At 43.9% G+C, this 25,562-nt stretch overlaps 1 protein-coding gene across 3 annotated transcripts in view; it reads left to right on the top strand.

The window, feature by feature from the left end:
* The first annotated feature begins 11,802 nt into the window (after nucleotides 1–11,802).
* LDB1 (LIM domain binding 1) overlaps nucleotides 11,803–25,562 on the top strand; it is a 267,057-nt gene continuing 253,297 nt past the window's right edge. For 2 of the 3 annotated variants that reach the window (XM_030202865.1, XM_030202868.1), the window contains exon 1: nucleotides 11,803–12,134. In XM_030202865.1, coding sequence (XP_030058725.1) covers nucleotides 12,110–12,134 — 25 coding nt within the window. In that variant the 5' untranslated portion in view covers nucleotides 11,803–12,109. The remainder of the gene's footprint in view (nucleotides 12,135–25,562) is intronic. The other variant, XM_030202864.1, reaches the window with a different exon arrangement.

The following is a 25,562-nucleotide window of genomic DNA, read 5'->3' as shown; positions in this document are numbered from 1 at the left end:
TGACATTGCTGAAGGGTTAGAAGGTAAAGTTTGCCTATTTGCGGATGATACTAAGATTTGCAACAGAGTGGACACCCGGGAGGGAGTGGAAAGCATGAAAAAGGATCTGAGGAAGCTAGAAGAATGGTCTAAGGTTTGGCAATTAAAATTAAATGCGAAGAAATGCAAAGTGATGCACTTAGGGAGTAGAAACCAAAGAGAGACTTATGTGTTAGGCGGTGAGAGTCTGACAGGTACTGAGGGGGAGAGGGATCTTGGTGTGATAGTATCCGAGGATCTGAAGGCGATAAAACAGTGTGACAAGGCGGTGGCCGTAGCGAGAAGGTTGCTAGGCTGTATAGAGAGAGGTGTGATCAGCAGAAGAAAGGAAGTGTTGATGCCCCTGTACAAGTCGTTGGTGAGGCCCCACCTGGAGTATTGTGTTCAGTTTTGGAGGCCGTACCATGCGAAGGATGTTAAAAAAATGGAAGCGGTGCAAAGAAAAGCTACGAGAATGGTATGGGATTTACGTTCCCAGACATATGAAGAGAGACTTGCTGACCTGAACATGTATACCCTGGAGGAAAGGAGGAACAGGGGTGATATGATACAGACGTTCAAATATTTGAAAGGTATTAATCCGCAAACAAATATTTTCCAGAGATGGGAAGGCGGTAGAATGAGAGGACATGAAATGAGATTGAAGGGGGGGGCAGACTCAGGAAATATGTCAGGAAGTATTTTTTCACGGAGAGGGTGGTGGATGCTTGGAATGCCCTCCCGCGGGAGATGGTGGAGATGAAAACGGTAACGGAATTCAAACGTGTGGGATATGCATAAAAGAATCCTGTGCAGAAGGAATGGTTCTTCAGGAGCTTAGCCGAAATTGGGTGGCGGAGCAGGTGGGGGGAAGAGGGGTTGGTGGTTTGGAGGTGAAGATAGTGGAGGGCAGACTTATACGGTCTGTGCCAGAGCCGGTGATGGGAGGCGGGACTGGTGGTTGGGAGGTGGGAAGTACTGCTGGGCAGACTTGTACGGTCTGTGCCCTGAATAAGGCAGGTACAAATCAAGGTAAGGTATACACATATGAGTTTGTCTTGTTGGGCAGACTGGATGGACCGTGCAGGTCTTTTTCTGCCGTCATCTACTATGTTACTATGTGCCAGAGCTGGTGGTGGGAGGCAGGGATAGTGCTGGGCAGACTTATACTGTCTGTGTCAGAGCCGGTGGTTGGGAGGCGGGGATAGTGCTGGGCAGACTTATACGGTCTGTGCCCTGAAGAACACAGGTACAAATCAAAGTAGGGTATACACAAAAATTAGCACATATGAGTTATCTTGTTGGACCTCCAGCCCCTGTGTTTGACAGGTTTGGGCTTTTGACATGCTCAGGCACAATTCTCCCGCACTTCTACCCCATGATCAGAGATAATTGCTTGCTTAAATTTGCATGCAATTATCTCTGATCATAGGCCTAATAACACCCCGCACTGTTCCAGCGCTATTTTTGGAGCGCTGTTTGGAACAGCGCGGGGTTTTGATCATCTGCTTGTTAGGGAACTGAAGGGAAGGGAAGCGCCACAGAGTTTTTTCCCCCTAGCTATCATGCCCTTAACTCTCTCTGCCATCTGCACATCCATTATCCAGAATGTATTTCTGTGTTCTTCCTTAACTCTTTCATTGCCATCTGCTACACCCATTATCCAACATGAATTTCAGTGTTTTTCCAATCATTATAAATATCTATGATATTTTGTTTCGTACAGTAATAATATTTATTAGCAATTACTGCGTCTTAATGTCTTTTCAGCAATGGAAGGGCTGAGGGGCACCATTGTTGGCCTGTGTTTGGGGAATCAGCTGAACTTAATCCAACCCCTGGTGCAATTTAGTTGGAGCAGAAGCAAAGCTACATATTTATTTATTATGGTTTATTTACCACCTTGTTGACAAAATTCACCCAAGGGGAGATAAGATACATATGTTTAAATACTTGAAAGATATTGCAATAGAAACAAATATTTTCCAGAGAAGGGAAGTAGTAAAACTAGAGGACATGAATTGAGGTTGTGGGGTCAGGGTGGTAGACTTAGGAGTAATGTCAGGAAATTCTTTTTCACAGAGAGGGTGGTTGATGCCTGGAATGCCCTCCCGAGGGAGGTGGTGGAGAACTGGGGCATGGGATGAACACAGGGGATCTCTAATTAGAAAATGAATGGTATAACCACTGATATTGAGTGCAAGATAGCCAGTTATCTCCGTTGAAGATAGGTGCTTAGGGGGGATTCCATATACGGTGCTTTAAAAAATCCACGCGGAAAACATTTCCACCTAAGCATATTCTACAAGCAGCACCTAGATTTAGGCATGGTATATAGAATACACTGAGTGTGTATTTCAGTGCCTAAAAATATGCACGCCCATTTACACCAATGAAAACATGGCATAAGTCCTGGCACGTAAATTTAGGCGCACTGGACCATATTCTATAACTACACATGTAAATTTAGGAACGCCCATGCAACACCCATTTCCCTGCCCATAACCACGTCCCTTTTTGTCTGCGTGCCTTAGAAGTTAGGCGCAGTGCGTTACAGAACACACTGAGTTCTGCGTGCAAATTATGTTTCAATCATTTTTATTAAGTGAACATAATCAGCTGTAACATTTCACATTACATAAGCAAGTTCCATAACAGCAATTGGCATATCTTCACATTTTGTATTTTTATTGATATTAGTATTTCCCCCCCTAAACTACTCCCCCTCCCCTCCCCCCCCTTTTTTTCCCCTTATATATCCAATAACAAGCAGAGGTTACAGGAGCAGCAGCAACGGGGATTATAGGTTCAATATCTGGCTCCGTACCATTGGAGTCAATGTTTCCCAAAAGGGTGCCCATCTGCATTCAAATTGTTGTCTTCTTATCTGTGGCTGGTTCCGCATTGCCAGATGTTCTGTACGTAAAAGTATAAGCATTTGAGTTTGCCAATATTGCAGTGATGGTGGTTTGTTCCCCAGCCACTCCTGCAGGATTGCTTTTTTCGCTACTACTGTAGCTCTTTTTACAAAGTCTGTGAATCCCTTCGGCGTTGGCTTGCTTAGCCTTGGGTGTCCAAAAAGCAACTTTGGATCATATGTCCATCTTCGGGACCAGAGTTCTGTCACTTGTAGTATACTTTTCCAAAACCAAACCACTCTTGGGCATGTCCAAAACATGTGAGCCAATGTAGCCCCTTCTTGATGGCATTTCCCACATGCTCCATCCGGTGATGCTCCCATATGGAAAGCTCTTCTAGGCGCCACATATATCCTTAGTGTGAATTTATATTGTATTTCCCAGTGCTCTGCCAGTTTTGTGGTCTGCCAGAGCGACCGCACATGGTCCTTAAACATAGTCTCAGTTATCTGGCTTCCCAGATCTTGGCTCCATTTTGCCGCGTAGCCCATGTAATCCAATTCTGGCATTGTATCTCGGATGTGGTGATGATGGTAGGCCATGGGCACTTTCAATTGCGCCCCCAGCGACATAGCAGCAGCCAGTTCTTCCCTCACGTCCTCGGTGAGGTCTGTCCAAGTCAGACTGGACACATAGTGCCTCAGCTGGTAATTCTGCGTGCAAATTATAATTATTGCCAATTAGTGCTCATTATTGCTTCTTAAGTGCTGTTATCAATGCTGATTAGCTTGTTAAGCCAATTAAGTTATAAGCATTGTTATAGAATCTGCTTGGATTTTGGCACGGATCTCTAGGCGTGCTATATAGAATCTGGGGGTTAGCGGCTAGCTACAAATCGGCTATGTCGAACGACAGCTGGTTAAGCACAAATATTCAACACTAACTGGCTAAGTTTAGTGGTTAAGATAGACCGCATAAATAGCAGACCTATCTTTAACCGTTAAGCCAGTGGTTGCCAAACCTGGTCCTGGAGGCACCCCAGCCAGTCAGGTTTTCAGGATATCCACAATGAATATTCATGAGATAGATTTGCATGCAGTAGAGGTAGTGCATGCAAATCTCTCTCACTAATATTCATTGTGGATATCCTGAAAACCTGGGGTGCCTCCAGGACGAACTTTGGGAACCACTGACTTAGCGGTTAAAGATAGGCCTGCTGACCTAAGCAATTAACCGGTTAAGTTGCCGCAGATAAAACTGACACTTAATATTCAATGCTGGATGCTAGATAGGGCCCAGCATTGAATTTTTGGGATCAGCGCCACCTGCGGCAGATAACCGTACTGCCTGCCGCCAGCTGAATATGGGGGGTGGGGGATGCCTTACACAAGTCCTGCTTCAATGGGAGTCCTTGTATGTGATTCTCTAGGCAGTTTCTTTTTCCATGTAAGGCTTGGGAGAAGAGCCATAGAGATTACAACTTTTTCAGAGCAGGCGTAAATTTGTAGCTAGTGCTGAGCACATGTTGCCTTTATAACACTGGGCTTCTCACTGGGGTTCTCTCCTCTGATACAATTATTCCCAAAGCAGATTAGTGTAGGGAAACACGTTCAAGGCACAGGAATAGACAACCGCAGTATACTTTGGATGAAGAATGAACCTGGAAAAATGAACTTGTGTGTGTGATTATCTAGGCAACATTAAGTGTGCAACATTAAGCAACCACAGCTAGGGATATATTGATTCATTAAACAGGGCAAGGTGGTGCAGATGAGGATTATCATCCTAACGCTGTATCTGAAGTACGGGCACTCATCCTCAAAGCAGGAGCAGTAACCTAGTAGTTACAAGAGAATAGTGAGACTCAGGGAAGCGAGAGCTCAAATCCCACATCTCCTTCTAATGGCTCTTGTGAGCTTCAGAAAGTCATTTCACCATCCACTGCCTCAGGTGCAATTTAGACTGAAAGCCCCCTTGGGCAGGACAATCATGGCGGCACCCTCAGCTGGAGCTCAGATCTGGAAAAGGCAAATCATCAAATGTCACTGCAAATTCAAAAAAGATATCCAAATGTTAGAAAAAGTCTAAAAAAAAGATAAACCAGGCACTTAAAACATATTAAAAGTTGAATTATTAACATTAAGAAAAAAAAATTTCTTAATGCTGCTGTATAAATATATCAGAGGAACTTACAGGGATCTTGCCACATAATGCTTTCATCAGACTGAACCTGTAAGATGGACGGGTAAAAGATTTCAATGTGGCTAGATTAATAACTGGAAACAGTTAGTATGACTACATCACAAGGAGAAGCAGTGGGATATGAACTGGCCACCTCTGGATTGCACGACTGGTGCTCTAACCAATAGGCCACTCCTCTACTCCTGTGGCCACTTGCACAAAGATACTGTGGGGCTCATTTTCAAAACAGAAAAATGTCCCAAAAAAACAGCACGAATCAGCAGATTAACTTTTTTTTTTTTTGGCCAAAATGTCCAAAGCGCTAAATTTCGAAACCCATTTTTAAGATGGTTTTCTATGCAGCTCATATGCAGTGTGTGCAAATCACATGGGGCATGTTGGGGGTGGGATTTGGGCATTCCCAAAACTTGGACATTTTTCTGCCATAATAGAACAAAGCAAAAAATGTCAGGGACTAAAAGTTAGATGTTTTGGTCTATACCTGTTTCAATCACAACTAAGTCACATAAAAGTTCCCTAAATGACTAAATGACCACTGGAGGGATTAAGGCATGACCTCCTTGCACCCCCAGTGGTCACTAACCCCCTCCCATCCTCCCAAGATGTGAAAGAACCAGTACATACCAGCCTATATGACAGCTTTAGATGTTAGGGCCAGTCCTATTAGAGCAGCAAGTAGGTCCCTGGAGTAGCCTAGTGGTTGGTGCAGTGCACTGTAGAGAAGGAGACCCAGGCCTGTATCTCACTTTAACTGTTACACTTGTGGTGGAAAGTGTGAGCCCTCCAAAACCTACCAAAAACCTACTGTATCCAGCTGTACACCACTACGACAGCCTTTATGACTGCAGATGTCACCTATATATGGGTACAGTAGGTTTTTGGTGGGTTTTGGAGGGTTCACCATACAGTATAAAGGGGTAACAGTGAGATGTGTACCTTGGACCTTTTATATGAAGCAGTGACTATCCTAGGTCGGCTGCCACCCGGGGCGGATTGCCAATGCGCACCCCCCCTTGGGTGCAGCATGACACCCCCCCCTCCGGCGCAATGACACCCCCCCTGGGTGCTTTCTTAGCTGCTGGCAGCAGCCGCGCGGCTCTCGACTCCGCTGCCCCGGAACAGGCGCGCGGCTGCTCTCTGCACCCCTCCAGCGGCTTGCACCCGGGGTGGACCGCCCCCACCGCCCCGCCCTTGGTACGCCACTGATATGAAGTCCACTAGTGCCCCCTAGGGTGTCCCACTGCTCTGCTCGGATGTCTGTGTGGCCAGTCTACTAAGAACGCTGGACCCCATACATCCCAATGTCTTTTTGTGCTATTTTTCAAAAATAGTCCAACAAGAGAGATGCACTCAGCACAAAAATATCTAGCAAATGGCCATTTTTGAAACAAAAATTTGGATATTTTTCAGGTTTCAAAATGGCCATGTTTGCTACTGGATTTTTAAACATTTTCTGCAAAATGTCCAAAATCGGATTTAGACATCATATCGAAAACACCCCTCTTCATCTAGTATACAAATAATTTCTTCTGAAACTCCCAATTTACCTTTCAAATAAGTTGAATAGGTATTCAGCTCAATGAACACTTCATTCATCTCAAAAATGTTGTCCGGCTTCCTGCGCTTGACGTAGTTAGGCTTTCAACAGCAAGGAACAGAGCTGGAATTCTTTACCCGACAAACTTCATAATGTTCCCTCTTATCTTAATTTTCATAAACTTTTAAAAACTTGGCTATTTCAACAATGTTTTAATTAAATCTGTAATACTGGGTTTTGTATTTTAAAAGACTGTATGTTATATTGTATTTGAAATTAATAAACCGTTTTAATACTGTGGTAAGAAGCAATATATAAAATTAATAAATCCAGTCCCTCAACTACTACTGCTTATCATTTCTAAAGTACTACTAGACATACGCAGCGCTGTACACTTGAACATGAAGAGACAGTCCCTGCTCGACAGAGCTTACAATCTAATTAGGACAGACAAACAGGACAAACAAGAGATAAGGGAATATCTCGTTTGTCCTGTTATGGATCCTTTTGCCTCCAGAAGTATTTATGGCTGTAATACTAAATCAAAACATTTTTTGAGGAGAAAGCTGTTGATGGCCATGATCATATTGCTAAACACTAGGAAAAAAAAAGTACTGATCCTGCAGTTCTGAGGTAAGGAAAGCATTTTCAGTCAGTCCAGAAAAGAAGAGGCAATAGAGGTCCATAAATCACAGCAATCAAAGAACAGAACGGATCTCAGTCAATGTTCAGAAACCATACAATTTTATTAAAAATAACCCAACGTAGCCATGTTTCGCCTCCCATGAGGCTGCATCGGGGGTTTTACTTTACACTACTAGGGTCCCTATGGGCATACAGACCTAGCAGTGATTAGGGTTTAGCAGCACAGAATCACTCTCAGCTGCTGTACAAATTCTTGATAATCAAAGTTTCAAAACACACAGCTTCTCCTCTCTCCCCTACACCAGTGGTTCCCATACCTGTACTGGGGCCCCCCCAAGCCTGGCAGGTTTTCAGGATATGCACAATGAATATTTATAAGAAAGATTTGCATACACTGCCTCCACTGCATGCAAATCTCTCTCATGGATATGCATTGTGGATATCCTGAAAACCTGACTCACTGGGATGCCTCCAGGACCAGGTTTTGGAACCACTGACACAGAGTAGTGCTTCCCAAATCTGTTCTGGGGTCACAAAACCTAAATGGTTTACAAAAAAACAACAAGGACAAGTGGACAAGAAAATACAGGTAGGATAGAAACTTCTTAAAAGAAGATTTAGTTCTAATATCCAAGAACAAGCCATTCCATATTGATTCTGTGTACCCCCATATTGGGCTCTGTAATCTTCCCAAGGAATGGGGGTGCTTTAATTAGATTTGTGTGGCTCAGAGTTGTCTTTAGGCTAGTGGAAACAGTATTGCCGCATTGGACCCTGTGGCTGGAGGAACAGCAACAGCAGTAGAACAGGCTAAATAAAATAGCTGGTGAATACAGTCACTTCATTGACTCACTCCCTATTCATTTCTGCATACAGTTCAAACTCCTCTTATTGACCTACAAGTAAATTCACTCTGCAGCTCCTCAGTACATCTCCACTCAAACCTCTCCCTACACTCCTCCCCGGGAACTCAGTTTACTGGGTAAATCTATCTTATCTGCACCCTTCTCCTCCACTGCTAACTCCAGACTCCATTCCTTTTATCTTGCTGCACCATATGCCTGGAATAGACTTCCTGAGCCAGTACGTCAAGCTCCATCTCTGGCAGTCTTCAAATCTAGGCTAAAAGCCCACCTCAAGAAAGATATAGTAGAATTGGAAAAGGTGCAGCGAAGGGTGACTAAAATGATAGCGGGGATGGGACGACTTCCCTATGAAGAAAGACTAAGGAGGCTAGGGCTTTTCAGCTTGGAGAAGAGACGGCTGAGGGGAGACATGATAGAGGTATATAAAATATTGAATGGAGTGGAACAGGTGGATGTGAAGCGTCTGTTCATGCTTTCCAAAATACTAGGACTAGGGGGCATGCGATGAAACTACAGTGTAGTAAATTTAAAACAAATCGGAGAAAATGTTTCTTCACCCAACGCATAATTAAACTCTGGAATTCGTTGTCGGAGAACGTGGTGAAGGCAGTTAGCTTAGCAGAGTTTAAAAAGGGATTCGACGGTTTCCTAAAAGACAAGTCCATAAACCACTACTAAATGGACTTGGGAAAAATCCACAATTCCAGGAATAACATGTATAGAATGTTTGTACGTTTGGGAAGCTCGCCAGGTGCCCTTGGCCTGGATTGGCCGCTGTCGTGGACAGGATGCTGGGCTCGATGGACCTTTGGTCTTTTCCCAGTGTGGCATTACTTTTGTACTTATGTACTTTTTGACGCTGCTTTTAACTCCTAACCCTTACTCACTTGTTCAGTACCCATGTTTTATCATTCCCACCTTAGTAATTCCCTTATCTCTTATTTGTCCTGTTTTGTCTGTCCTAATTAGACCATATGCTCTGTTGAGCAGGGACTGTCTCTTTATGTCCAGTGTACAGTGCTGCATGTCTAGTAGTGCTATAGAAATGATAAGTAGTAGCAATAGTAGTAGTAGAAAAGAGATCAGAATCATGAAGAATTGCCAGGAGCAGGGTCTGGAAATATGAAGGGCTGCAGTGAGAAGAGATGGTGTTTACCACCTGAGCGTGAGATGTGGCTGAAGGTTACGCTGGCGAACAGCAGGAGAAAGGACACAAGAAAAGGAGCTGGTACATGTTGATCAACAGCAGAAGAGGCAAGAAGCATATTTAACCACTGGCAAAAGCATCACCATACTGGGACAGACCAAAGGTCAATCAAGCCCAGTATACTGTTTCCAAAAGTGGCCAATCAAGGTCACAAGCACCTGGCAAAATACCAAAAGACTAAAATAGATTTTATGCTGCTTTTCACAGGCATAAGCAGTGGATTTTCCCAAGTTCATCTTAATAACGACTTACAGGCTTTTGTTTTAGGAACTGGGCCAAACCTTTTTTTAAACCCTGTTATGCTAACTGCTTTTTACCACATTCTCTGGTAATGAATTCTAGAACCTTCCTGAACCCTTACGCCAAGCCCCCTCCCTGCCCGTCTTCAAGTCTTTGCTTAAAGCCCACCTCTTCAATGCTGCGTTCGGCACCTAACCCTTACCATTCAGTGAATCCAGACTGCCCCAATTTGACTGCCCCTATCGGACCAACCGTTCACTTGTCTATTAGATTGTAAGCTCTTTGAGCAGGGACTGTCTCTCTTTGTTAAATTGTACAGCGCTGCGTAACCCTAGTAGCGCTCTAGAAATGTTAAGTAGTAGTAGTAGTAGTAGCTTAATTACACACTAAGTGAAGAAATATTTTCTCCAATTTGTTTCAATTTTACTACTTAGTAGCTTCATTGTTTACCTCCTGGTTCATTAACGGGCATTCCGCTCCACTCAGTATTTTACAGACCTCTATCATATCTCCCCTCAGCCATTTCTTCTCCATGTTGAAAAGCCCTAGCCTTTAACCTTTCCTCATAGGGAAATTGTCCCATCTCCTTTATCATTTTGGTCGCCCTTGTCTGTATCTTTTCTAATTCTACTATATATATTTTTTAGATGCAGTGACCAGAATTGCATGCCGGTGGACAGCAGGGGTTACAAGGCCATGTGAAGAGACTCATTGTGGGGCCTCAATTGCATAATCAAATATGGGATGAAAAGCAGGGCCATGTGCAAACAACACAGTCACTTGATGGTAGGGTTGGTCCTGCTTGGAATCACAGTGGAGTCACTCTGGACAGTTGTGTGTGTGCTAACCAATGAAAGCGATGCCAGGACTTAAGCAGCACAGTGGCAGAGAAAGCCTAGTGATAAGAAAATAATCAAAGAGCAGAGGACTGAGAAGGGCTAGAAATGGTGATGTGGAAACGAAGAGAATGGGGTATGTTGGAAGAAACAGAGAGAATGAGAGCAAGGATGAGGGGAAATATGGAGAGGTCAAAGGGAAGGAGAAGCAAAAAAGAATAACCAAAAGAAAAGAAAAGCCCTACATTTCATTCCCACAGCAGGTCTTGTTGCACCTCAAAGTCAGTTCTGCCTCGCACCCTCTTTGATCTAGAGTCTAAGCACATCCTCCAGGATGGATTTTCTACACTCCCACCAAAGAACAAAATCCAGGTGTATTTTGGTAATGTCTTTTTACCTCTGTCCTCTTACACACGCCTGCATATTTTCCTCTACCAGTTTACAGTAACACGTGGGCTATGAAGGCAAGATGGCCAGTTGGTGTTTGGTGCTTCCAATAATGTGTCGCAGAACCAGCTAAGAGACCTTGCTTTGAACATGTTGGCAATCTCCTGGCACTCAGTAGTCCATGATCAGTTAATATTACTATTACAATGCAATAACCTGGGTTTAGCATGCCAGGTCCATGGAATATGCATCTTCAAACTCTGCTACCGCTGCTGTGCTGTGCCTTCTCTTCTGTCTTTCAGCCCCTTGCCTCAAGGAAGCACACATTTCCGACAGGTTTACTGTTGCCTCTTGGGTGTCTATCAGCTAGAAACATGGCTGAGGGGGGGGGGGGGGGCTTCAAAAGCATTCATTCACTAGTTCTATCCTGTTATTAGCAGACATGCCCCTCCCCATCATCACCCAGGTGTATCAGCGCCCCTGCCCTTGTGAGCGTCCCACTGGCTTCTCCTCGCCTCCCTTGCTCCTTACAGTTGGGCTGAAGTGCGTCTCTCGACTTGCGGGCTTTTGTGTTTTGCAGCCATCGCATTAGCCCAGAAGATTTGCATTGTGTGCTTGCTATGACAGGGTTTTCAAGTCTGCCAAAAAAAAAAAAAAAAGGCAAAGGAAATAAATAAAAAGGGTTGTGGCAGGCTTGCAGTCAGTGCTGTACTTTGTCTCTCTCTTGCTCTCTGTCTGTCAGCCTGTGTTAGAGCACAGTATGGAGCTGTGAATAACACGCTCTGGTGCAGTATGCCTTGCTTCAGTCCAGGACACTCTGTCTCTCTCGCTCGCTTTCACTCTCTGCTTTCTCCCTTTTTTTTCTCTCTAGACAAACACGTCTTGGTTATCAAAAGGACAATCAGCATGTCAAAGATTTCTCCAGTTGTTGTTTTTTTTTTCCTCCTTTTTTTTTTTTTTTTAAATCTGCGTCACATGCTTGTTATTCCCTGAACCTTCTCTCTCTCTCTCTCTTTCTCGCTCACTCAGGTCACTTTGACAAGCTTTCTCTCCTCCCACTAGCATTGCAATTAGCATATTAATAAACCACAGCAGTGCCAGCAGAGAGAGAGGGAGAGAGACAGAGACACACGCACACATAGACACACGTCCATAGACAGAATACAATTCCTTCCTGCTTGCTCTGAGGCCCGATCCTTGCTGAACAGGGGGGGCTGGGTTTTCGGCTCAGAGACTTCCCCAGGGCAGTTCATGCCAGGACCCTGCGAGGTGGGCACTCCGAATCCCTTCTGCTCCAGGCCAGGCATGTGAAGATGTCAGTGGGTTGCGCGTGCCCTGGTAAGTGCTGCTTTTTCCTTCATTAACTGGCAATCAATTAGGCACCGATGCCTGGGGTTTGGTATATGGAGGTGGGCCTGTGTTTTCAGCAGAAGACAGGCTGTCATTTTGGGGTTTATGTTTTTCTTCGGGGTGCTTTTTTTTTTTTTTTTGGTGCAAAATTCAGATAGTACAAGCACCTTTGCTCTTTCAAGGGGGGGGACCTAAAATTCCCAGAATTCCTAAAAGCTAGCCAATCAGAAGTGCCTCTGGACTTTTGACCTGGGGTCATAGGAGACTATGATTGGCTGATCTTGATTTTCTGATCCTGGGTTTGAATTTGGGAGAGTGGTGTGTTGTGTTTATTGTGTTTGTGATGACTCTCCGGAAGGATTGCGATTGCCAATAGAAGAATGCATGTGTGTGTGTGTGAGAGAGAAGCAGTCTGGTAGGCGCAGGAATGTTAGCCTTCACCCTCCCCTGGGAAGTGACCTGACTCGATTTTCCTAGGTTTTGTAATAGCATCGATGAGCTACATGCAGATTTTAAGCTGTCGTTTAGATGAGTTGCACGATTGTAAGACCGTTTCCATCTGAGCTTATTATCCTACTTCATATGTTTACAAACCATTAAATAGCACAAAATGAAAAGTAAAAGAAAGCAACTGGTTGAAGCAAAAGGCTGAATAATAGCCGTTCATGTGGGTATATTTTTGTTGATGTTTCTTTAGAGCCAGAGATAGACTGACCTCTGCAGTACTGCAGGAGGAAGGCTACATAGTAAGATGGGCCTTGTGACTTATCTCCTGTCATTAGTCTGTTTTTGTGTTCCTTTTTGTTATTTTAACTAGATTTCCAGAATGTGGACTACAGTGTTTTTAGGAAAGTGTTACACATGTAATATATAATGTTTTTGTTGCATTGGCTCAGTTATGTTTCTGGATGTGACCTGTAGTGGTCACAACCATGTGTTCACCTCGTATAACTAAGGAACAGAAGATGTTTTTTCTCAACAGTGCCAGGAAAACTAGCACCCCCCCCCCCCCAAACCCTGCTCTAATAAGAGAGACCTCAGGGGATCATTTGCTGTCAGCTCCTCTTTTTAGTGACAGTGGCACCAGCAAATGACACATGATGTGGTGTACAGGTTAAGGTTAACTTAGAGGCAAAGCCAACTTTATTTCTGCTCATTTTTCACTTTGGATGGTCAAAATAGTTGAAAGTCTGCAAGTGGGAATGCAAAATCCCCCCCCCCCCCCCCCCCCCATGCTCCTTTTTTTTTTTTTTAGAGCCTTGCAGATGTTTTCTGGAAGCAAAGCAAATTCCAACATGAGGTTAAACTGACCCGTTTATTGTGCAAGCAGAGACTGTTGTGATGTTAGCGGCCCAGTAACTGCTGACTGCTAAAAAGGGTTTTCTGCAAAGCCCTTATAAATGAGGGGAGATATGATAGACGTCTATAAAATACTGAGTGGAGTGGCATGGAAATGATACAAGGATTAAGGGTGCATGCAATGAAGCTGCTATGTAGTAAATTTAGAAAAAATTGGAGAAAATATTTCTTCACTCAATGTGTAATTGAACTCTGGAATTCTTTGCCAGAGAATGTGGTAAAAGTAGTTAGCAGGGTTTCAACAATGTTTGGATAATGTCCTAAAAGAAGTCCATAAGCCATTATTAAGATGGACTTGGGAAAATCCACTTTATTCATGGGATCAAGCATTAAATCTGTTTTACTCTTTTGGGATCTTGCCAGATACTTGTGAGCTGGATTGGCCACTGTTGGAACCGGGATACTGGGCTTGATGAATGGTCTGTCCCAGTGTGGCAACACTTTTATGTTCTTATGACATTCTTATGTTCTTATGACATTCTGTTTTATTTTTTAGATTTGCTCACACCTTTTTAAGTAGTAGCACTAGCTCAAGGTGAGTTACATTCAGGTACACTGGTTCTCTGTCCCTGGAGGGCTCACAGTCTAATTTTTTTTTTACCTGAGGCAATGGAGGGTTAAGTGACTTACCCAATATCACAAGGAGCAGCAGTGGGATTTTAACCGGCCACCTCTGGATGTTAAGACTGGTGCTCTAACCACTAGGCCACTCCTAGATTCCATTGTAGTTTCTTAGTCATGGAACATAAGAGAAGGTGTCAGGTACTTGTGGCCTGGATTGGCCACTGTTAGAAACAGCATACTGGACTAGATGGACCATCAGTCTGACCCAATATGACTATTATGTTGCCTCTCTGAGAAGTGGGTGGGGGAGCTCTCCTCATCCCCCTCCCCTCTAGTGAGTGATGCACTGCCTTTAGTGGGGCAGTGTCTCCTGAGAAGAGGGGGTTGGGTCAAAGGAGAAAGGGCCACCTGGTAGGGTTAAAAGGGGCCGAGTCAGGTAGCTCAGTCTGTTTTCCCATGCCTCTATCTGGCCCGTCTGCCCTATGGGGCTATCATGTATAAGGAGGTGACAGGAGGCCTTGTGTCTTTCAGGTAGCAGATCCCCAATCCATTAGCCCATGCCCTTAAGGGGGGAGGAGAGAGGATTGGGTTGTATTGTAGAAAGCTATAGATAAGCGTCATCTGGTTGTCCTGAGGAGACTTGGAAAAGGGGTGCGGACTGGCATCGGTTGTCAAGCTTGGATGCATGTGGAAGGATTGACTGAATGAACTGGTGCGGGTAATGTTATGGATGTACACCCATGGTTGGTGTTAAGGGGTGTGCAGACAGGGCAATTGCCATAGGCTGTCTTGCCACAGGGATCCCCAAGGCCTGCATGGAGCTGATGTAGGCACAAACCTTTTGGATCCCCTTCCAAATTTCTCCCCTGAGCCTCAGCATGTCTAATATCAGCCCTGTGTACACCCAATACCGTGTAATTCCAAGAACGAAGAGCATATGAGTCGTTATTGTGGTGGGGGGCTGGTGAGGAAGCTAACGGCTGCTTGAGTTATTGAGATAACAGGAATGGCTTTTTGGACAGATCTGTTTTGGCTGACTGTGTTATACAACTGACTATTTGAAGTGCCACAATAGAAATGACAAAAGTGAGCCAAGCCTTGCTGCTCCTCCCCCTCCCCACCATTTCTGCTCTCCTCCCTGCTGCTCTGCCATCCCTAGAAGAAACACGAAGGCATGGTACTAAAATTTCATTTGTGTTGTCTGGTAAACTACTCTGCACTGCTCCGTTGCTTAGGCAGGGATGGAAATGGAAGTTAGAAGACAGTCCAGGCTGCAGTTATGTCACATCTGACTGACAAGCTGTCGGACAATACAGTGTTGTAGAATGCTTTTAAAATAGCATTTCAACCCAGTTAAACCCCCACAAGGCTGTAAACTAAACTCTCACCCTGGTGGGTAGTGCAAAAATATTCTATCACACTCCTTCTTCTGAGAAAAGAATAAGCAGTTAATGGAAGGTTGTTCACCATAATTTGGGCCTATGAAATAACTACTCAGGAAGTATAGTATCCTTTTAGAGGACTAGGCAAGGTGAAGTTCTGATGGTGACTGAGCTACAAACGACACACATACTATAGGGGTTAAAACTAACTGGGTATTTACCGCCTCCCTCTTCCCCACTGGATTGCACTCTCAGAGTGAAAATAAACACTGAATCCCTGATTGCAGTCAAGCCTTTAGTATTTTTAAACCCAGTGTTTGGGATTGTTAAGAGCTGCAGGTGCTGGCAAATATGAGTAGCATCTGAGCCACTGAAATTACAAACAGTGATGCAAAAATTGGTCCAATTAAAATGCTGGCTGTACTAGGAAGGGGTCCGAGATTTTCTGTCACCATTTTAGTTCCCAGTTATGGAGTATTTGTACTAGAAGTGTTATTGGGGACGGGGATAATGGGAAATCTGCAGGGATGATAAGGGGATAGAGACCAGATTATGTCCCTGTGCACAGCTTTTAACTTCTACCAGCTAGTGGATGGCTGTATGGATAGCGTGGTCAAATGTTAAATTCTTCATATGCTGAGGACAGTGTTATGGAAGCCCTAAAAAAAAAAAAAAGTTTGAGCCAGTGAGAAATTGTTTTGCATCTTATGGCTCAACTGAGAATATTGTTCATGCCAGGCACTTCAGTGGGTCTCTGTCTTGGGGGGGGGGGGGGGGGAATTCATCAAAAGGCCTTAACACATGTTAAAAGAATTAGTGTGCGCTAAATGCTAAAAGCCTATAGGTATAGAAAGGGATTTTAGCATTTAGCACACGTTAAGCTTGATGATTCCCCCCCCCCCCCCAAACCTCCTGTTCATCCACTAGGGATGAGATGTGGAGCTCTTAGGATTCAAGTTCTGTCGCGGCTTCACCCACTATACCATTCAAGAGAATCTCACTTAAACTAAGAAATAGATGTGAAATTTTCACCCCTTTTAGTAATGAGTAGGGCTTCTGATTCCAGGTTTTAACCAATAAAATACCCCAATGCAAATAAATTAAATAAAAATTTAAATATGTGTTTATAGGAAAAGCACAACTTCCTCTAGTACTCTCTCACCCTTCCCCTGGCTTGTTTTTGTTGTTTAACCTTCCAATAAGGTTTTGTAACTTTTCTGCACAGAAGACTCCTAAGTGACAAAAAACAAACATATTTGATTCTGCCAGAAAAGGTACCCAACAATATTATTATTAGTAACAATATTTTAAATCTTGCTGGACTGCCTTTTCTGACATACAGGTCAATGTGGTTTACAGTTAGGCATATTTTCAAAGCACTTAGAGGCATATTTTCAAAGCACTTAGCCTCCCAAAGTTCCATAGAAACCTATGGAACTTAGCCTCCCAAAGTGCTTTGAAAATATGCCTCATAGCCTTCCAAAGTTCCATAGGTTTCAAAGTGCTTTGAAAATATGCAAGAATGGTGGTACCTTTCCCATGAAAACACAGCTAAACACATTTTTTGTACCCTCAAAAGACCTCTAATTAACACCTAAAAATAGAAGTCCTAATTATGAGCCACCTTTCCCCCCCACTAGACCTCTAATCCCATCCTCAGTCCTGTAAGCACCCTTTAGATCCATCATTGGTAGTCCGTTTTGGTCTGATACTAGTTATTGGTTCTGAGTTGAGAACATTAAACTTGATTTTACTGTGTCTCAGATAGACAGTGATGCTGAATACGTATCTCAATACATAAGGCACTTTCTTCAAAAGTATCATGAAGTGCAATATACTACTGCATAGTAGGTAAAGCAATATATGGTTTTTCTTCTCCCCTCCCCCACAGTATAATACATCTGGGGAGTGTCTAGACTCCAGGTCGCTCCCATAGTGTTCATTGTTATAAGAGGAATCTAATGATTTTGAATAGCTTCATGACCAAACTTTCAGCACTAGTAGCAGCTAGACGCCTAGCTGATTTCCCCGTCTATTCTTCTGTCTTTTTGCATGACCTCCAGAGTTCCTGGCCTGGTTATTCAAAATGCGGTTTCTGCAGAGAGTTAATTTCAAAACCCTTTCAGTACACAGGTGTTAAAACACACACAGGCTGTGCAGTGTCACGGTCTATTTTTAAACTGTATACTAGTACCCAGATGTCTAACTCCCGGTGCAGAGGAGACTCGGAGGATATGCTATTGCATAAGCCCCGTGACCCTGTTTCTTGTAAAGAAAGAGGGTGCATCTGGAATGCCACCTTCCAGGATCAGCAATCGGTTGGAGCTGCTCTGTGGTTTTTAAAAATCAGTAAATGCATGCAATTTTGGGCTTATTTATGTATCGTTCCATAATTCTCAAAGGGATTGCTGTATAAAATGATTTCTATATAAGATATTTCATCACATGGTTAAGGTGGGGGCAGTACAGGAAGAGCTGAGGCACTAGTAAGAGAAGTGAAATATACCAAAAGTGCAGAACAGGCTGTGAAGGCTACTGCATCGTGAACATCGCTTGTGTGTTACTGTGCTGCTACGAGCTTTTTCTAAAGGGCAGGGTGAAGTCTCCCTTTGCACACTTTCTAGCCGCCTGTCAGCCTGAGTTATGGGTGGCTATATCTGTGCTGCAGGTGGAGGGATGAGCGACATATGCCCACACCAGCCTTAGAGCTGAGAGCACTGATGAGCTCAGCAAGAAACGGAGTTCTTGGAATGACAGGCGTCTGCTGCTTCCCTTGAACCTCGTCTCTATCCGTGCTGCCCCTAACTCCGCACTAACTTGAGATGTGCTCCTGAGTCCTGAAATAATATATCCTTTTTTTCATTTTGAGTTCTGCCCCACGCTGCCCACTAGGGCCCCCAGCAACCCATCTTATGTTGTGGAATGATCAGACACTCCCCTCCCCTTTACCCATAATAAAACACCAGTGAGCTTTTGCTGTGTTCTCAGTTCCTATCTAGCTCTGGCGGCCCCTTCCCCCACCTTCCTCCTCCTCCTCCTGCTGGAAGCCAGCAGCTTCCTCATGCAGAAAGTCATGTGACCTGCTCTCTGAGCCGGGCCAAAAAATTTAAAGCGCTAGCATCAGCCCCAGGAGAGGTGAGAGGTCTCTCCTGCCTGCATTCTGTCCTGCGTCAGAGGCCCCATTTTTATTTTAAAATTGGTCTTTGTACATTAAAAAAAATAAAACAATACTATTGTCTGGGTTGCAAAACGTTTAACTTAATGCACTTGAAATATGTTTTCATTGCTAGCACTGTTGATTTTAAACACGATGAAGGAAAAGGAACAGCGAACATATTTTTTAAAATATCTTCTTCCACTTGTTGTACATTTAACTATGTGCTTGTCATAATGTTACTGCAGTGCCAGGAAACCTTAAACTGCTGTTGTCCCTCGATGAGCAACCAGTGTTCTGTGAAGGGGATCTTGGCAGTTCCACTGCAGATGGTGGTACACTTTGTTTTCCTAAATAATTTAACAAGGGGGGTATCTAGAGCCTACAGGAGCCACCTTCCAGCTCATGGCTGTGCCTCCTGGCAATGTCTGCTGGTGGTTTGATTTGTTTTTCAAATGTATAGTCTGGGACTGATTTTTAAAGGCACTGCAAGACAAATGCAGATGTTGCTCAAGGGACACACGGAACAGGTCGTGGTTTTACCCCTTGTTGCATCTGTGGACTTGTAATTCTATTTTCTCAAGAAAAAAAGACTACGGGTCCCCAGATGCAGTGGGGGGCAAAACCCAGGACTGGCTCAGCTTGTTACTTATCCCTGGAACAAGCTGGTTACCTTCCTATATTAAAATAAATAAAAGCCAGGTTCAGAACAACAACAAAGGAGGTGTAGGGCACATATGCAGGGAAACATTCTTGAAAACATGATATTCAGGGAATGGCAGATTTGTGTTTGCATAGTTTTTAATTGCACAGCTCACATTATTTATTAGGGCAAGTGAGTTTTCGCCTCTGTTCATCTCTACTTTGTGAAGGTATATTTGTTTGTGTTACCCCATTACAGTACTCCTGTCTCTCATGAGGAGGTCCACCCTAAATGAGCCAAATTCTAAACCAGAGGAATGTCTTTGTTAAAGAAAAGATGTCCCCCAGGTCTCCAGCAGAGTTTGCTTTTTTTTTTTTGTTTTTTTTTTGTTGCATCACTATGAGGCATATTTTCAAAGCACTTAGCCTTCCAAAGTTCCATAGAAACCTATGGAACTTTGGAAGGCTAAGTGCTTTGAAAATATGCCTCAATGTATTTCACATTTTGGATTCCAATTCAGCTCAAGCCTTTTTTCAGTAGTAGTTTTTGAGTTAAACAGGGCGACTGAGAGACTGAGCCGGGCCCGGGGTAGGGCTGCAGCTGCTGGCCCCACCCCAGACCGCCGCATAGCTAGACCACAAAAATTGGGGTGGCTAGAGCCCAGTGTGGGGGGGGGGGGGGTATTTTGCCCCACCTACCTGCCCCCTGCTGCAACTCCACATACCCTGGCTGGGGGGAGGGGGTCCCAAAGCCCCGCCAACAGAAGCCTCCCTCTCCAGCACTGTTTGCTGCATTGCCTGCCCTGTGGTGGAGAACAGTGCTGGGGGAAGGCCCCGAAGCCCTGTGTCTGCGCCTCAGCCTCTAAGGGGAGCCCAACACTGGAGTATTCACTCTCCCCCTTCTATCGGGATGCGATCACCCGGGTCCCGTCAGGAGCAGGACAGAGACAGACCCCAGCGCTGGGCCCCCCTTGGAAGCTGGGCCCCCCTTGGAAGCCGGGCCTGGGGGAATGTTGTCACCCTGCCCCCCCCTCCCTCGGCGGCCCTGGAGTTAAATTCAGGTATAGGAGGCATTTTTCTGTCCTCAGAGACTTACAGTCTAAGGGTCCCTTTTATTAAACCCAGCTAAAATTGGCAGTTAACACAGGACTTTAGCATGAGGTAGCTGCAAATATAATGAGGCAACCACTGGGGACATTCCCAGCATTTTGTCTTTATAGATCCCATGTCAAAAGTTCCATTAGTGCATGGTACTCTGTCTGGAGTTGGCCCTAACCCCAGGATTCTATATAGCACAACTTTAAGTTGTCACGCAGATCCAGTCGTCTTCTGGATTTACGCACCCAACTTAATTAGTTAAGCCAATTGGTGTCGATAATTGCCACTTAATCAATTATTGTCACTAATTTACAGAATATGCTTACACAGTTCTGCATGTAAATTTCAAGTCGCATTGTTGAAAAGGGGGCGTGGAGTGGGCGGGTTGTGGGCATTTCTAAAATCTATGCACGTGGTTATAGAATACACCCAGTTTGTGTCTAATCTAGGCGTCTGCATTTACACCAAGTTTTACTACCTGCCTATAAGGTTGCTTAGTAAACAGGGCCCTTAGTTCACAGCTCACTGCTCTAACCACAAGGCTACTCTTGCATTCTGTTTTGATGGAGTCCTGATACATCTCTTCTATATCTGAAAGTTGGCCATGCAAATTCCTACTTAAAAAAATAATCCCACCTGGCACATCTGTGAAAGCTCAGGGAAGCTATGACAGAGGTATTTAATCAGAAACAAAACCAGATTCATTGTCATAAGATAAAAGTGCCAGTATGTAATATGTAAACCTCCTTGATTATGTTTCCCAAGTCGGTCTTGGAGTACCCCCTTGCCAGTCAGGTTTTCAGGATATCTACAATGAATATGCATGAAAGAGATTTGCATACAAAGGAGGCAGTATATACAAATGAATCTCATTCATATTCATTGTGGATTTCCTGAAACCCTGACTGGCAAGGGGATACTCCAAGACCGACTTGGGAAACACTGGGTTATACCACAGAAAGGAGGTATTGCTGATTCCCGAACCTGTTCCTGAAGGCACCTCAGCCAGTCAAGTTTTCAGGATATCCACAATGAATATCCATGAGAAATATTTGCATGCACTGCCTTCACTACATGCAAGCCGCCCCTCTCATGAATATTCATTGCAGATATCCTGAAAATCTGACTGGCTGGGGTGCTTCCAGGACCAGATTTGGGAACCTCTGTGATACATCAAGAATATATTAGAGCAAAGTTATATTCTATTGGATAGGACTTGGGAGCAATAGGTTAAAATTTTACTTATGGTCTGAGTCTATTTGCACATACCTGGAAAGATTGAAATCTTTCCACCCCCCCACCCCCCCAATAAAGTTACATCCAGCAACACAGAAGAATAATTGAAGTAAACTTCTTTGTCTTGCATGAAAACAAAGGAAACAATCAAAGTAGATCTCTCAACAGGTTCCTCAACTGAACTCTCCAATACGGCAGAAATATCAAGACTATCAGGTGAAACATCTTCCAATTCGCGGGCAGCCACCTGCTGCTTCACAGGAGCATACAAAACCTTATGAAGAGGAGGATTAAGCTGATTAAGAACATTTTAAGCAATCTTTAAGAAACTGATAAAACAAGTCCTAGGAGAACATTTGAGACCTTTAGGAAAAAGTTCAGAATCCTCAGGTTCTGTTGACGAGTATAATTATCAAAATTCTCAAGTTTATTTTGAAATATCATTCTATCTTGCAACGTTGATGTCTGGATCTGCTTCAGTTGTCTCACTTGAGAAGTGACATCCTCAATCTTTGCACTAATTTGACCAAAAGAGCACTCCAACTTCAAAATACTCTCTGTATTATGTTGTACAGTAGGCGTCAAACCAGCACATACCTTATAGATGGACTCTAAGGCTGTCCATATCACGTCTAAAGTTATCTGATCAGGTATCGCCAACAGGAGTAGAGTTATTACTTCACTGCCCTGATCTTGTAGCTCCTTCACTGCTAGAGACGAAACACTCAGTGGCTGATGAGATTCAGACACCGTTATTCTTCCTGCCGAAGATTCCAGAGGCTGGGTCCTACCTGCAGGGTTAGAAGGCAACACTTTGATAGCCTCACTGCACTGCACCTCAGACCCCCTGCTACTTGGCCTAGGCAGCGGAACTGGACCACTGGGGCTAAGCGAAACTTTGCTCTTCCTTGTGCCCTGACTGGTTCACCCATTGCAGCTTAAAGAAATCTGGTGATTTTCACCTGACAAAGGGAAACAGGAAACTGCGGACAGGCAGGAGTCGCTTTTGCTTGACTCTCCTCTTAGGCATCGGGGAAGAAGAATCGAGGTAAAAGTAAGAAGGAATAGCAAGAGTCATCAGGGGAAATACAGCGGCATAACCAATTCGGCAGCCATCTTGTTTCTGCTACTACTACTACTATTCAGCATTTCTATAGCGCTACAAGGCGTACGCAGCGCTGCACAAACATAGAAGAAAGACAGCTTACAATCTAATAGACAAAAAATAAAGTAATCAAATCCATTAATGTGTACAGGAAGGAGGAGATGAGGGTAGGTGGAGACGAGTGATTACGAGTCAAAAGCAATGTTAAAGTGGTGGGCTTTCAGTCTAGATTTAAAGGTGGCCAAGGATGGGGCAAGACTTAGGGGCTCAGGAAGTTTATTCTAGGCGTAGGGTGCAGCGAGACAGAAGGCACGAAGTCTGGAGTTGGCAGTAGTGGAGAAGGGAACAGATAAGAAGGATTTATCCATGGAGCGGAGTGCACGGGAAGGGGTGTAGGGAAGGACGAGTGTGGAGAGATACTGGGGAGATACTGGGTTTCTCCCATAAAACTTGCCTTACTGCAGCGGTTATCAACAAATAAGACAAAACATAATACAATGTACTGCTCTGCAGGATGGGTGACATTTTTGATTGTTCAGAACATTTGCCACCTCTTACCCATAGTATCTTGATCTTCACTTCCAGTCCTTCAGGGCTGTCAACGGGTCAGGTTTTAAGGACAGCCCTAGTAAATATGCATGAGAATGATTGTATACCCAATGGAGGTAGTAGGCATGCAAATCTCTCTCGTTCATAATCATTAGGGATATCTTGAAATCCTGACACGTTAGTAGCCTTTGAGGACTGGGAGTGAAGACCAAGACCATAGGACCTCACCAAAAACCATTCTGGTGGCAGATTTGTCACATTTGTGTTATACTAATTCATCAGCTTGGTGCAAAATGACTCCTTGCTCTCCAGATATTTCTTGTCTTGTTTTGAAAATGCTAAAACTGTATCATCAAGAAAACGGGTCATCACATAACTCATGGTCATGTGAAAGCACTGCTGAAAGACAAATTGTGGTATCGGAGCATACTCAACAGTTAGTTCCTTAAAATAATATCAGAGGTTTGCTTCCAGTTGCTCTCACGTGCTGATCTGGTACATAAGTCAAGCCTTTCATTCATGGGAATTAAAAAGAAAATCTTTGTATCCAAATCCACTGTCATGTCATACGTTTTTCTTTGGAAATCATAATAAAACTATTATTCCAACTTTTGCAGAGGAAGTATTGTCATTCTTTTATAGTTAGAGATTTTGAAAGCTGATGAGAAGCTTCTACTAGAAATGAACCAAAAGGTGACATTAATTACCAGACAGAAGTCTATCTAGCACAGTATCCTGTTTTCCCACAGCGTCAAGCACAGGTGTTAAGGAATACATTTTGATTTTCCCCTTCCATTCTATAACTGTGTTGTGGCTGGGACTGAAGGGCTAGTGACTCCTTTCCCCTTCCCTCTAATCAAACATAGAAGGTGATCCATGTTTTCCTTTTGAATTTACTGTTAACATTGGGAGAAATTTGGATTCTGATGGAAGGCTCCAGAAGGATGTTTCCTACCATCAGCCCACTCTCAAGAGGTTTACACTGATGCTTTGTTTACATCTCTAAGGTCCTTTCTGGTTAATGAAACTTCCATGATCCTTGCTATAATTCTTTTCACCGTAATAGCTCTTAAGGACAAGGGTTTGGCTCGCAGGAAGAGCCCAATGGAGAGGGTATGAATTTTGCATCCATGCAGGCACAAATTACCTGTTTAGATTCAGCAGTAACATATGACCATCTCTGGAAATATACGTATTTAAAAATAGATTTACCCATCTCTGTGCCCGTTCGGGTATGCACACAGTGCTTCTCTGTTTCTGTGGTACTCGAATGAGCTGTCTTGGTGCAGTCTGCACCAGAGGAAGCATGTGGATGTATTTGTGAGCTTGCAGTGTATGCCTGGGTCCCTGTGCTTGTGCTTCTTGGTTTCTGAATTCCCCAGACAACTGGGCTGAGCTGTGCAGTGGCCCAGTGTCTCAGGGCTCACATGCACCTGGCATGTGACACCACTGAGAGACAGTTAAGAATTAACTCTTGCCCCATTTTTTAAATGCACATTGAGCAAACAAAACCAAAGCAGCGTCAAATCAACAGTAAACATTCTGCCACTTACTGAAATTTAGCTCTGTTAAAACAGAAGGGTCTCACCATGTTCTAGAGTCAAATGTTCTGTCGTACTCCCTGTGGTGATTCTTGCCAGGAGAAGTGGGAGTGAAATACACTGACTGCAAGGTCTCATAATCCATGCAGCTGCACCATTCCCCACAGAAATCTCCCAAGCTGAGAGTAGCTATGATTTCATCCTTTCATTAGTACTTCTATGCCCTCAGACCAGGCAGTGTCCTTCTCTTGTAAGAGGCTTGCACGGGAAATACTTTTAAAACAAATAGAAGGCAATATTTTTTTCACTCAATGAATAGTTAAGCTCTGGAACTCGTTGCTGGAGGATGTGCTAGCAGGTTTAAAAAAAAAAGGTTTGGACAAGTTCCTGGAGGAAAAGTTCATAGTCTGCTATTGAGATAGACATGGGGGAAGCCACTGCTTGCCCTGGGATTTGTAGCATGGAATGTTGCCTGGAATAGACTTCCTAAGCCAGTATTATCATTCCCACCTTAGTAATTCCCTTATCTCTTGTTTGTCCTAATTAGATTGTAAGCTCTGTCAATCAGGGATTGTCTCTTTATGTCCAGTGTACAGCGTTGCGTACGTCTAGTAGCGCTGTAGAAATGATAAGTAGTAGTAGTTGGGTTTGTTGGCCACTATTGGAAGCAGGGAACTGGGCTAGATGGACGTTTGGTCTGACCCAGTATGGCTATTCTTATGTTCTTAGTCAGCTGCCCAGCTTCCATAGTATTTCTGAACTGCCAAAGGAACCAATGCCCTTTCA

Source organism: Microcaecilia unicolor, chromosome 5 (assembly GCF_901765095.1).
Source record: "Microcaecilia unicolor chromosome 5, aMicUni1.1, whole genome shotgun sequence".
In the NCBI taxonomy this organism is placed as follows: Eukaryota; Metazoa; Chordata; class Amphibia; order Gymnophiona; family Siphonopidae; genus Microcaecilia; species Microcaecilia unicolor.
This window is presented reverse-complemented; position numbering and strand designations above follow the sequence as displayed.